Raw genomic sequence first — 12,294 nt, 5'->3', positions numbered from 1 at the left:
TTGTTGTTCGGCAGGGCTAGCAGTTCACGGGGGCGCCGCGCACTGACAGTGTACGTGAGCTTGACGATTCAAGGCTGGGGGATTTTGTGCCTAGATTGCTATTCTGGGATTAGTGAAAGATCTAACTGTGTGGGGGTGCCTTCTCATATCCAGCCGGGAGCCAGTTAAAACTTGGGGATTTTGAGAGTTTGCCCTCCACTCGAGCTGATCTGGTGCACAGCCTGCATACCTCGAACTGAACACAAAACAATAATTAGAAAAAAAAAACCCTGAGATCATGTGGCTGTCAGTACTCCCCGGCGAAATTGGGCTATTTTTTTTTTGCGGGGAATCCTTGAGCGTATCACAACAGTTCCGCAGGCACAGTTTCCGCTGAATCAGGAATGTGGAATGCAGCTGCCAGAGCTATCCATTTTCCCCCCGAGAACTAGAGCTGACTTGATTGTCTGGTGATCTTTCAAGTTTGCTGCCTAGTCCCGGATTAGGTCATTGTTCATGTCTCCGAGGTCATATTTATGTCCACCTGCTCCGGATGACTTACTCCATGATCATCCTTTTTTTCTTTTCTTTTTCCTTCCTTTGAAATTCAGCGTTGTTAATTAGTCGACTTCATTTTCCAAAAGAAGACAAGTTCCAACGCCTTAGAACGTGAGCACATTGAATGGGAAAAGTATGACAGCCTTTTCGTTCGTGGCGATTCCGATATTCGTCTTTCTATTCGCCGTAAAACATCACAAACAGCTGTTTCAGTGGCTGTCACCAAAGTCGGAAAAGTATTGTTTAAATCATGCCTCCACTTCATCAGATGTCAAGTCCATGGCACCTTACCCAGCGCAGCCCATCAAAGGGAGAGAGCGGTACCGTGTCATGATGGATATCCGCAAACTCGACGCACAAAACTGGCTCACTCTCGACAAAAACTATATGGATGAGCACCGTGTACGCAACCAGTTGTTGCACGAGAAAAGATCCGAGGTTTTACGGTGCCTCCCAGAGTCTGTCGATGCGTGCCAGGAGGCACTGGAGGAGGTATCAGACTTCCTCTGCGAAAGATTCCCCAACAATTTTGATATGAACATCAAAAACAACCAAAAGATCGTCAATAATTGCATGACCGGCGACAAATTCACAGTCAGTGGACGCGACCCCAATGAGGGCGTAGCCGACGCCCTCGAGGCTGCCGTGCGTCTCACAATGGAGGACCTCAGCGTTTTGATGATGAACGAGGAGGGCGAATATTATCTGTAAGTCAGAACCAGTGTCGATGCCAATGCCAATGCTTAACACTGACACCATTCCAGAGCAGCGAGTGCCAGTTTGTTCCCTACAGGATGGACAGTGCAACAGAGAATCGGCTGGACCATCTCTCAACTGCATGGCCCAGTACCTCTATGGCACCAGCACGTTGCCAACTCCGTGGACAAGTAAGTAATCATACAAGCCCTGGAGAATGGCCACCAGAGGCAAAGGATACTAACCAAGCTCCCAGATTCCTCGCCCGTCTAACTCCAACCTCGCCAATGGAGCGCTCAAACTACTTCATCGAAGTAAAACGACCCGATGAGAACCTAACAGAGATTCTGTACCGACCAAAGGCACTCTGCGAAAAGGAGCTAGTCAACCCCCTCCCCTCGGAAATCCTCGTTCGCCGTGAAAGACAAACATTCCGTCGACTGCCACGAACGGGAGCTATCGTCTTTGGCGTGAAGACGTATCTCACGCCTCTGGAGGAGCTCCCCATGCAAGAGCTGAATAATCTTGCCAAGGAAATGAGGAGTTGGCCTGACTATGTTGGGGAGTATAAGGGGAAACATGTGTGGGGGGCTAAGGTTTTGGAATTCTATCAGAGGCAGGTGGAGGAGGGCAAGATTGAGCCCGAGAAGTATGAAGATTGAGTTGAACTTGTAACACTATTCGTTATTTGCTGTGTCCGTTTCGCATACTGGCTCTGGAAGATCAAAAATGGATCGGCGGCTTTTTGTCAACAACGTAAAAGTTGTTTTTTGTTGGTTCAAGTCTTGCGCTGTTTGTTCCCGTCAATTTCAGATTCAAAAGTCAAATCCAGGATGAAAAATTGATCTGATTGTGCAGGCATCAATATTGTTTTCGAAGGTACAAAAAGATATCAGGAGACAAATATATGGTTATTTCTATATATTATATTAAAAAGAACACTTGTGCAGTAGAGCTCGAAGCAAGCTTAGGCAAACTTTGGGTACAATAATAGAATCACATGAAGTCAAAAGTAGTGGGTAGTGAACCCAAATCTATGTTGTGTCAGGAGAATCGAAGGAAAACAATGATGATCCAAGAGGAAGAAGTAAGTCGGTCAGTAGGGGTATAGCCAAGGTGCTTAGATCTTTGACTTTGGGGGCTTATCTTGCTTTAAACGCACGACACCCTATTATCAATGTCAGCATGAGCCAATAACTCAATAGGAAGGCATGATCAATGCACATACCTCTTGTGTGCAAGTAGCAATAAGTAGTCCATCCTTGGACCAAATCTTCTGGAGTGCTAATCCTCGTCCCTCTCCGGCCCAGGTGCTTTCTGTTTCAGACAGCATCCACTCATCAGCCCGGAATGCCATGGGGTTGTGGAAATAAATCGAGTGATCCAGGCTGACCATCATGCCAACTTCATTATGATCTTTCTCGGATTTGACGTTGGTGGCTTTGACAAGGGCACCTTCTATCCGGCGGCGCAATTCCGCGGCCTCCTCTTCCTTCAGCTCCTTCAGGGCTCGGGTGATATCCTCGTCGTCGAGGTCTGATGGGTTCTTGAGAGCTTTCAAAAGACCCTCCAATTCAGCACGCGATGAGAATCGGGGGATATCGTGGACGCGGGAGACAGTTCCGATGAAGTAGCTATCGGTGATGTAGGCGAGAGCGGACAGGTGTGCTTGATAGGCGCCTTCATCGGAGATGTGACCACGAGCGCGGATATACCGTCGAATTTTCTTGTCTTCTGGGTTGGGAGAGTCGCCTATTTTATGAGTTTTGTCATTATGAATTGCATAGCGTGGACGCTCCGGTCCGATACTTACGGTTCACAATGCCCGCCTTCCTCGATTCAAATGGACCTCCGCCAGCATCACTCAGAGCCCTGATACTTCCCGGTTCAGCATCAGTCGGTAATCCCACATCCGGCTTCGGGGTAGCATGGTTGAGCGTCTTCTGGCCACCACTGCCTACGCGACTAAAACTCAGCGTTGTAGTGAAGATAGGCCGACCCCGTTGTCGCGCCTGCACGGTCCTTGTTATAAAGCTTCTTCCATCGCGGACCCGCTCGACATGATATAAGATCGGAATCTCGGAGTCACCAGCAAGGACAAAGTAGCAGTGCATGCTATGGACGGCGTAGTCGGTGGGGACTGTTCGCATCGCTGCTGATAGGGACTGCGCGATCGCTGCACCACCGTAGATGCCGCGAGCTCCGGGGGGATGCCATAGGGGGCGAGTATTTGTGAAGACATCCTATACAGAAAGGCGATTTGTTAGACTGGGACAGATGCTCGAGTTGTGCGATGGTATGCATACTGGGCCGAGGTCCGCCACAGGCGTCAGATCGAGTACATTCTCAATGAGCGCCTTGGAATGATCCTGCTCTGGAGGATCAAAGATGGTCACGCGTTTAGCCATGTTGTTAAAGTAGTACAGATCGTCTAGAAAATTAATGAGGTCGACGTCGCGGACGGCGGCGGGTTCCTGGACTTTTAAATGCGGAAAGAGCCGAGGTCCAACGCGTGCTGATTAAGTTGCTTGCCGGCACGGGTACTGAGACTATGTACTTCCCGACACATGCCTCTACGGAAAACATGTGTTGGCTTTCAGTATCATGTTACTACTAATATTTTATATGAACAAATTCCATATGTTTCTATCCTTGGTGCGACCGTGCAGTTTCCCCTCTACGGACCGTGGACCACGCATCGCTCTAATATCTCGGAGCCGCGTCGTACTGAGGTAAATCAAATCGATAGGTGTTTCGAATAAGATCTGGCGACGGCGCACTTGACTGATCTTGAAGCAAGCGAAGCATCTGTCTTCGCTGCATTTCTTCGTCACTAAGCAAGGGAGTACCATCCTCTCGGTGGGGACGGCTAGAGCTGTTGTCATGGTAGACGAACAGCGCTGCGAGAGGATATATTGCAAAAAACGCAGCGGGCAGCCCAATGCTCATGACACGTAGGGTGTTCAGGGGTAAGTCGCGCGCAAGGACATGGAACAGGGCATTAAAAAGTGCGAGCAGGTTTATTATCGAGTAGGGACTGAGATCATTAGCTGCGTCATCAGCTTCGTGCGACCACAAAACGTACCAAAAGACGTAGTGAATTAGGAAAAGCTTCTGATGTCGCTGACAGAAAACGACCAGGGCTGATGAGATATAGGATACTCCAACAAAAACGAATGCGCAAGTTATAGATCCAGTGATGTCGATTCGCAATGTGTCTTGGGTGTTATTGATTGCCACGGCCAAGATCATATAACTAACGCCCAAAATAATAGTCAGCGACCTTATGCTGTTGAGAAAACTCAATTATCGAGATAATACAACTGACCCGAGAAGCAGCAGTGCCGCAAAAAAAACCGTTAAAACCCGCCATGGTGCTGAGACAGCAGATTGATTAAGTTTCAAGGATGAGACTGGCATATGGGCGAGCCGTCTCCAACCGATTCGTCAGGGAACTGGGATAGCTTTGGGCCGCAGATATGTTCAACCGTAATCAAAATGCAACATAAAAAATGATTAACGAGTGTAGATAGACCCAGGTTCGACTGAATAAAACGAGTGAGGGAGTAGTTTCAAAAGCTGAGGAGGCTGGATGCAGAAGTTCTGCAGCTGAGGCGCGTACCCCTCACTCTTCAGGTTTGGAGGCTCTTAGGCTGTAAGTCCGGGTCAATTAATACTCCCACCCGGGCGTGGTTAGGCGTGCCATTTCGTGAAATTCTAGCTTTCCTGAAACTAAATGCTCGTTTGAAAGGTTCTTAAACCAACAAAAAAAATCATGCTGTTGAGAATAAAAGGATATGATGGCGACAACTATCCGATTGGGCTGTGCGATCGGTCGCTTATGAGAGCCACCAAGTTCATTGGAAATATAACAGGGCCAATCGTCTCTCCTACGTCAACTACAAAGTATCATGATTATTTACATGGACTAATGGGGCGCGGCTACGCTGCTTGGACAATTGTTGACAAATTAAACTTTAAATACATCTTGGTAGCTTCTGGGCCCGATCGATGGAAGAGCTCCACTTCGAAACCTTCATTTTCTCCTCTGAAAATGATAGAAATTTATATAGAGGTCGCTACTTCTCATCGTTTTTCTGGAGGACCGGTTCAACCTCAGCGAAAGCATTAACCCTATGTTTGCCAAATTTCACTCGGCGAGCGAACAAAATGCCGAACTCTTCATATGTTTGTCCTTCGTTTCAGGAAGACGGAAGAAAAAGCCCAGACAAAGAAGAGGAAGGAAAAGACACCCGGAAGGAAAGCAGTGTTCCAACGCTAGTTCCCCGCAGTTGAATTCAACATGAGGGGTTTGACACTGTTGGACACAATCCGAGTAATATAATAGGCGATACGAATCAAACAAACGCCTTTGTTGTGGAAAAGGGTGGACAAATCTCCGGAATAATGGCGTATCAGATAGGATCGACAGTCATATAGTATATTCGTAGCTATGTGAGCATCAGGCTAGCTTGAGCGTAGTTCCGGGCCTTTGACTCGGGTCCAGCACCAACGTTGATGAAGCCAACAGCCATCCGCTCATTACAGAATACTCTATTGTATTACCGTGAAAAAGATTATTTTTTTCCCTGATGCTCTAATTGCAAATGTTTGTACGTTAATTTGATGCACCTAGCTGGCGCTGAATCCTCAATGTGAGTAAAGCAACCGGTAGCTCACATAATTAAACTCAACTCTGCCCTGGACATTCAATTACAGAACTAGAGACTACATATGTGCTAGATAGAACCTTAAATTTTTCTTTCCCTATGACCTTTACTGGAATTACATTCTGCTGCAAAGTCTTCCAGTCGTTAATCCCGGTTCCCATTCCAAACATTTAAATACATAGGATTTGTAGGCTCATCACTGTCCGAATACTCAATTGGGTTGGATCATATCTACTCGCCAAAGTATATGAATATGGAGCAAATGGAATGTTTGGAATGTTTCCTTTATCGCTGCAGTGTCAGGACACCCGGTCTGTAAGGTAGAGTGTTGTAGTTGCTGTTAGCGTTAGGGTCTCTTCCCTGGTAGAGAAGCTGAAGGTTACACGGGTCAACGGTCATCGTCTGATCAGGGTTGTGGCGAACAAGATCTCCGTGGCTGATGTCGTTGGTCCATGTAGCGCCGCTGTTGGCCTTTCCAGCAAATGGCCGGTCCTCAGTTGCCGCTTGCGCTGTCCACGAACCGTCAAGACTGTTGGCAGTGAAGGAGCGGAAAAACCGTCCATTTGCCCCCATCGCCTCGACGATCATCAAGTATTTGTTCTGGCCTTGGATGGTATACACCTGAACTGCTTCAAACAGATTTGCGGTCGTGTCACTCATGATCACTTCTGACACCGTTCCGAAGTTGCCCGGGAAACGATCAATGGGCATGCTAGTGCGGTAGATCTTGCCATTGTCTCCCGCAAAAAATAGGTACATATTTTTAGCATCGCCAATGACTGCTTGGTCGATAACGCCAGTACTAGAGCCGGAGATGCTTCCCGAGAAAAGCGGCTGCTCTGAAGACCATCCATTGGCGTTCGAAGGATCACTTGAAGTTCGGTAGGAGAACGCGGTAGAGCCCCATTGATAGGCCAAAATCCAAACGTTCTTCGGTTGGAAGTAGAAGAGCGTGGGGGCAACAGTGCCGACATTCATGACGTTCTGGCTCGCCGAGGCCATATCAGACCAGTCCGAAAATAGGCCAAAGTTCATTGAGTGGTAGCTCCCTGATGTATCAGGTGCCGATGCATACACCAGATGCTTGCCGTTGTAGACCACATTGGTAAAGTCTTTGAGAGCCGACCATCCTGACTTAGGCTCGGCTAGCGCACCAGTTGATGTCCACCGGTAGGTAGAGGGAAGGTCGCAGTCCGCCGAAACACCTAGCACCGATGCCAGCAGGACAATGCCAGACGACAGCAAGTAAGCTTTAGTCATTGGGGGTCTCATTGCGGTGTGTTTTCTGAAAAGCGAAGTGTTCAAAGCTAGAGAGGTGTGAGGCAATAATTCGAAACGAAGGCCAGACGGCTTTATATGTCCTACATAAGGCTTGGCTTTGGCAAGAATACCCCGAACAAGACAGATAGATTGCTTCTTGCCTTAATGGATAAACTCCAAGTGGCTTAACCGGGAGAATTCATGAGCTATTCTACCTACGTTTCAGCCATGCAAATCCATTTTACCGAGTATCGCTGGAAAGAGCTGTTCAACCCGTCGGGAGTTTGCCCCTTTGGTCATATATCGCGCCTTTCAAATAGGCTAGTGCTGTGTAGATCACTTCTCCTTTTTTTCAGGTCAACACACTCTGAGACATAGTTCGTGTCCAGGTGTGTCATGTCTGATGAGTAATATACATGTGACACGCCATTTGTTTTGCTGAAACGCATCTGAGTACCCCACAACAGCGGAACTCCTGATTCTGATAACGAGTACCGTGCCTTCTGACGAGAGAAGCACCTGGTGTAGATGGAGTGGATGGCTTTTAGCCTGTTTTGCTCCTGCATGAAGAGTAGCATCAGTGGCGTGCGATTAGCGAGGGGCTAAGGGAAAAGCGGGCCAAGTTTAGCGGGAATCCCGGGGTTTCTGGGGGACATGTTCAGGGTCTATGGGGAAGGGTCTCCTAGTTGGGCGTCCATTTTCTAGTTTACTCTCGCTCTGTCTTCAATTCTACTCTGTAGTGCTCTTTGCTCTCCATTTGTACGTATGACCTAATCATTGGTCTGTCGAGGGTATTCTAGTTCATATTCATCAGTAATGCAACTTTAATTAAATTCTTACAACCGATGATACATCTGATTTGGACTGCACGCTTTATACATGCTTCCCACTGCCAAGTCTAGGGAATGCGGAGCTCTCTAGGTGGGTTGCATAAATATCAAGAACGATATAATAATAATATCGTCGTAAACACATTTTTGAAGCACCACAAACTATAAACACAAACAACCAACCTACATTGACCAAGATGAAAACTTGTTCTAACTGGCTGTGACCACCATGTATCGTCATTCCCACCTCAGAAACGACCCCGATAATCCCGTCTAGCCGTCTTGTGGATACCATGAAGCTTCTCGTTTGGCACAAACATCGGCATAGAATCCTCCCAAATAGAGTCAGTAAGCACACGCTTATTTGACCCGTCAGCATCCATAACAACAACCTGACCATAAGGCTGGAAAGTCTGATCGTACAGCGCACACTCATACTGGAAGCCGAACATGCCAGTAGAGTAGGCAATGCGACCATCCCAAGTCCAAACAGCGTGGGCATCGTTGGCACCACTACTGGTCAGCACCTTGATGTCCGAACCATCAGAGCGCATCGTGCAGATATCATAGTTGTAAGAGCTGGTCTTGCGGGTGAAAACGATTCTCTCGCCATCTGGGGAGAAGAAGGGTAGATTGTCCCACTCCGTAGTGAGGACAGAGACCTTTCGAGTCTGTAGATCGAGGAGGCGGAGACCGAGCTGGGACTTATCACCCAGGGTCGAGTTTGTTCCCCAAACTCGGTAAACGATCTTCTTGCCGTCGTGCGAGTAGCTGGGGAATCCGTGGTTTATAACGCTGCTGTTGCTCTCCAGGGTTGTCTGGCTATCCAGCAATACCTCTGAGTATGTACCGTTGGCGGTAGCACGCACCAGCCAGCCACCACCGGTGGCTCGGCCTTGGAACCAGAAGCCAACGCCGAAGGCGAGCCAATTTCCATCGGGGGACCAGGCAGGGTTGAAGGCACCTGCTGTGCCCATGGCAATAGAGGATGAGTCTAGGAAATCGGAGGCCATGTCGTTGTAGACTAGGTGTTCGTCTGTGCCGTTGGCATTCAGAGAGACGATGGAGGAATTGCCCAGTTGCTTCTCGGTCATGGCAATCATGTTTGTGTTGGACAGCTGAGGGAAAACATCGGTGAAGCGGTACTCCCAGTCCGTGTCCCAGCTGTAAAGCTTCTTGTCCATGGGACGGACAGACCAGGTGGTCTTCTCGTAGACCACTTTCTTGCCATCGGCAGACCAGGCAGGGGAACGAATGGTAACGCTCGAGGTATTCACGAATCCACCATTGGTTGTGTGGAGACCTTCCTTACCGGCACCTTTGGCAAAGTAGGCAATCGTGCTCTCAGATAGGTATTGGGGGAAGATCTTCACGCCAGATCCCTCGACTTCAACGCGACGATCAGCGCCTGTGGCAAAGTCTACGGAAACCAGGGTGGAGTTTGCAGAGTCAATGGACTCGGGACGGTGAGAGTTCCAGGTGTTTTCACGGGTCATCTCGTAGAAGAGAATACGCTTGCCGCTGGGAGACCACTTGGGGGAGCCCAGAGAGTAGCCTGACTTTGCGGCCACGCAACGGAAATCAGATCCATTAGGACGAATAGCGTAGATGGAGAGCTCCTGTGTATGCTCCCATCCTGTCACACCCAGAAAGGTTGGGTCTCCATGGCCGTACCATCCCGAGTTACGATCCGACGAAAAAGCAATCCATTGGCCGTCAGGAGACCATGAGGGACGGAAATATCCGTCTGGTAGAGTGGCATTGGCGGCAATTGAGGCAGTATCGGTCAGGTTCCATTTCTTGCCGCTCTCCAAATCCAAGACCCAGATGTTGGCTTTATAACCATTGGCAGTGGACACATAGGCGACTTGCTTGCCATTGGGAGACATGACGGCTCCGTCTTCCACAGAGGATGTCGCTACTAGCTCTTCGAGATCGGAGCCATTTGTTCGGACACGGTAGATATCTGAGTTGCCATCGCCGTTGCGCTCTCCGGTGAAGGTGATCCATTCCCCATCAGGGGAGAAGGTAGCATGGTATTCGTAGATAGAATTAGATAGTAAAGGTCGTTCATTGGAACCATCCACATTGGCAACATAGAGCTCAGATGTACCGGGAGCAATACGATTCATGTAGAAGATGCCTTTCTTATCTGAGGTGGGCAAATCGCGCGGTGTATGCGGATGAGGAGGTGGCGTATTCCGCTTGTCAACTTTCATCTGTTCAGCATAAGGGCAAAGGGCCAATGCCGTGGGCAGAGCCAAGCCTAATAAGGTAGCGGACGTGGAGAAATGCATGGCGAGTGCTTAACAGTTGAGTAGACGACTGCAGCACAGCGACAGAAGCCGCCGTTATCTAGACGGTACTCTCATACTTATACTGTACCATTTAAACAATAAAATCCTTCAATAAACGATCATTTCCTTTCAAGGCTGTAGCACAGTCCTTACCTCCGACGCCAAACCCACATTGGCGTAATGAAGTCCCCATTACTAGCGTAGTTTGGTAGAGTCGTCGCACCGCGCCAAGGACTTCATCTTATCTGATGAAGCGAGCTAGCAGTCGAGTCTCCAGTAAGAGGAAGTTCTGTCTTATTTCTATCCATTCAGACACTGCGCTTGCATTGGTCGAGATTAATCTTCCTGCCCATTGGACGTATCGGTTGCACCCGCGTTGCAAGACTTGAAGAAGTAGGCAGGGATCGTCGTTGTTTGAGATTGACGGAAAAAATCTCTCCCGCGTGTTCATTTAGTAGACTTTGTCAAGTAGACAGCCGGGAAGGTGCAAATGATATGGTTTTGAAAGATAGTAGCAATGACGATATCGGAATGCCAGGATGTAGGGAGTGGCAGGAAGGTAATTGGATCACCTCTATTGGCTCTGTGCTTGACTCGATAACGTTCCCCAGATCTCATCTTCGGATCCCGACTTCTCTGCCAAGCACATTGGTTCGAGATGTAGTTCAAACATTCGGAGATTTCCTACTGACCAGGGCTATTGTCTTTCATTTCGTTCGTCCACGCAAGAGAATCAATCAAGCCAACGCAATCAAAGGCTTGGCAATAACGATCCAATGGACTGCAGAACAATTTTGCCCTGCATGTCTTTGAAATCTTTTCCAAGTCCGAGCCCGAGGCTCGGGCGGAACTACTAGAAGTGTGCAAGATGTGGATCACGGGTGGAGTGCCTTTCATTTTTCCGCGCCGTTGGTCTTAGCATGGACTAGACTTGTGCTTCGAATGCCAAGTTCCCTTGCCGATGTGACAGTGCTCGGCAGCAATCCGAATTACGTTGACTTTAATACTCAGGGGGGATAAACGAAGTTGAAATATCAAAGCGTGAGGGGTCAGGGACAATGCACCTGACGTACAAAAGAAGGGCTTCTGATATCACCCATGGAGAGTGCAAGGATGATGATTTGAAAACTGTGTTATTGTCAACAATGGCCAGAAACAGACAAGAGACGGACAAGCCACGAATACCGCTACCATAAAATATAGAGCGTATTTGGAATCACAGCCTTCAACACCTCAGACAGGGCAGTGCAAGTGACCATCTCCCATGCTAGAATTGAGTGTTGTATAACCAGAATTGGTGTATATTGACAGTCACTCTAGTCGGCCGCTCAGGGTCGGGTAATAGTAAATATGTATCAGAATCTCTAGTTTGAAATCTCTCGGACTTGACGCACTGTAAATATATATAAAGCTGCTGCACCGGCTTCTTGGCCACTGACAGATTTAATTTTGCCCAGTACCACTATCAATACTCCAGAACGAACGCCGGAGCTCTGATCACATTACTTCTGTATTTTAGTTGTAGTTTGAACTAACTACCGCGGTACCCAGGTAGCCAGATTTGACAACACGCACTGGCACCATTTCACCAGATAATGCTATAATGCTAGGAAAATGTATCAAGATCTGGCTCGAACATGTTGTCCAAGAGATCCTCGTCTTCTAGCATCCTCTCAAGCAGCCCGGATTGCATATATCTTTGCGTGTCCCGACGTGTCCAACTGAGAACTCTGGGTGTCATCAACACGGTGAAGCTTCCCTTGGTTTGTAAAAGGAATTCAGAAATTCTGGAATATATAATAGCTAGTTTGGACGAAGAAACAACACAAATCGACCCGCAAGGTGAGAGCAGCTAGCTGCCTTGGGCAATTCCGAAGAGAAACCCCGTATTCTAAAGTGGTATCCTCTGGATCCCATCAGAAGGATACCCGCTGAAACAGCCAGATGCCACAAATCAAGAAAGGAAGGCAAGGAGTCCCCGGACTGACAGATTGAGGGATTGGT

At 48.3% G+C, this 12,294-nt stretch overlaps 5 protein-coding genes across 5 annotated transcripts; 1 reads left to right on the top strand and 4 right to left on the bottom strand.

The window, feature by feature from the left end:
* Positions 1-816: 816 nt before the first annotated feature.
* N7446_001428 (heme-dependent oxidative N-demethylase family protein) lies at positions 817-1,895 on the top strand (the record flags this gene model as incomplete). The annotated part of the gene is made up of 3 exons (XM_058510177.1): positions 817-1,244; positions 1,302-1,424; positions 1,490-1,895. 3 exons carry the CDS (start codon positions 817-819, stop codon positions 1,893-1,895), a joined length of 957 nt encoding a protein of 318 aa, XP_058375713.1.
* A 458-nt stretch (positions 1,896-2,353) lies between these two features.
* N7446_001427 (uncharacterized protein) lies at positions 2,354-3,641 on the bottom strand (the record flags this gene model as incomplete). The annotated part of the gene is made up of 4 exons (XM_058510176.1): positions 2,354-2,401; positions 2,462-2,985; positions 3,047-3,476; positions 3,540-3,641. 4 exons carry the CDS (start codon positions 3,639-3,641, stop codon positions 2,354-2,356), a joined length of 1,104 nt encoding a protein of 367 aa, XP_058375712.1.
* Positions 3,642-3,936: 295 nt separating this feature from the next.
* Positions 3,937-4,653, bottom strand: N7446_001426 (uncharacterized protein; the record flags this gene model as incomplete). Its single annotated transcript, XM_058510175.1, has 3 exons — positions 3,937-4,270; positions 4,319-4,489; positions 4,562-4,653. The coding sequence occupies 3 exons, from the start codon at positions 4,651-4,653 to the stop codon at positions 3,937-3,939; spliced, it is 597 nt and encodes a 198-aa protein (XP_058375711.1).
* A 1,535-nt stretch (positions 4,654-6,188) lies between these two features.
* On the bottom strand, positions 6,189-7,175 carry N7446_001425 (uncharacterized protein; the record flags this gene model as incomplete). Its single annotated transcript, XM_058510174.1, has 1 exon — positions 6,189-7,175. The coding sequence occupies one exon, from the start codon at positions 7,173-7,175 to the stop codon at positions 6,189-6,191; it is 987 nt and encodes a 328-aa protein (XP_058375710.1).
* Positions 7,176-8,241: 1,066 nt separating this feature from the next.
* Positions 8,242-10,290, bottom strand: N7446_001424 (uncharacterized protein; the record flags this gene model as incomplete). The annotated part of the gene is made up of 1 exon (XM_058510173.1): positions 8,242-10,290. One exon carries the CDS (start codon positions 10,288-10,290, stop codon positions 8,242-8,244), a length of 2,049 nt encoding a protein of 682 aa, XP_058375709.1.
* Positions 10,291-12,294: the final 2,004 nt, after the last annotated feature.

Source organism: Penicillium canescens (genome assembly GCF_028828765.1).
Source record: "Penicillium canescens strain IBT 15451 chromosome Unknown utg000002l_segment0_segment0, whole genome shotgun sequence".
Classification (NCBI taxonomy): domain Eukaryota; kingdom Fungi; phylum Ascomycota; class Eurotiomycetes; order Eurotiales; family Aspergillaceae; genus Penicillium; species Penicillium canescens.
Note: the sequence above shows the minus strand (reverse complement) of the source record. Positions and strands in the feature narration are given on the sequence as shown.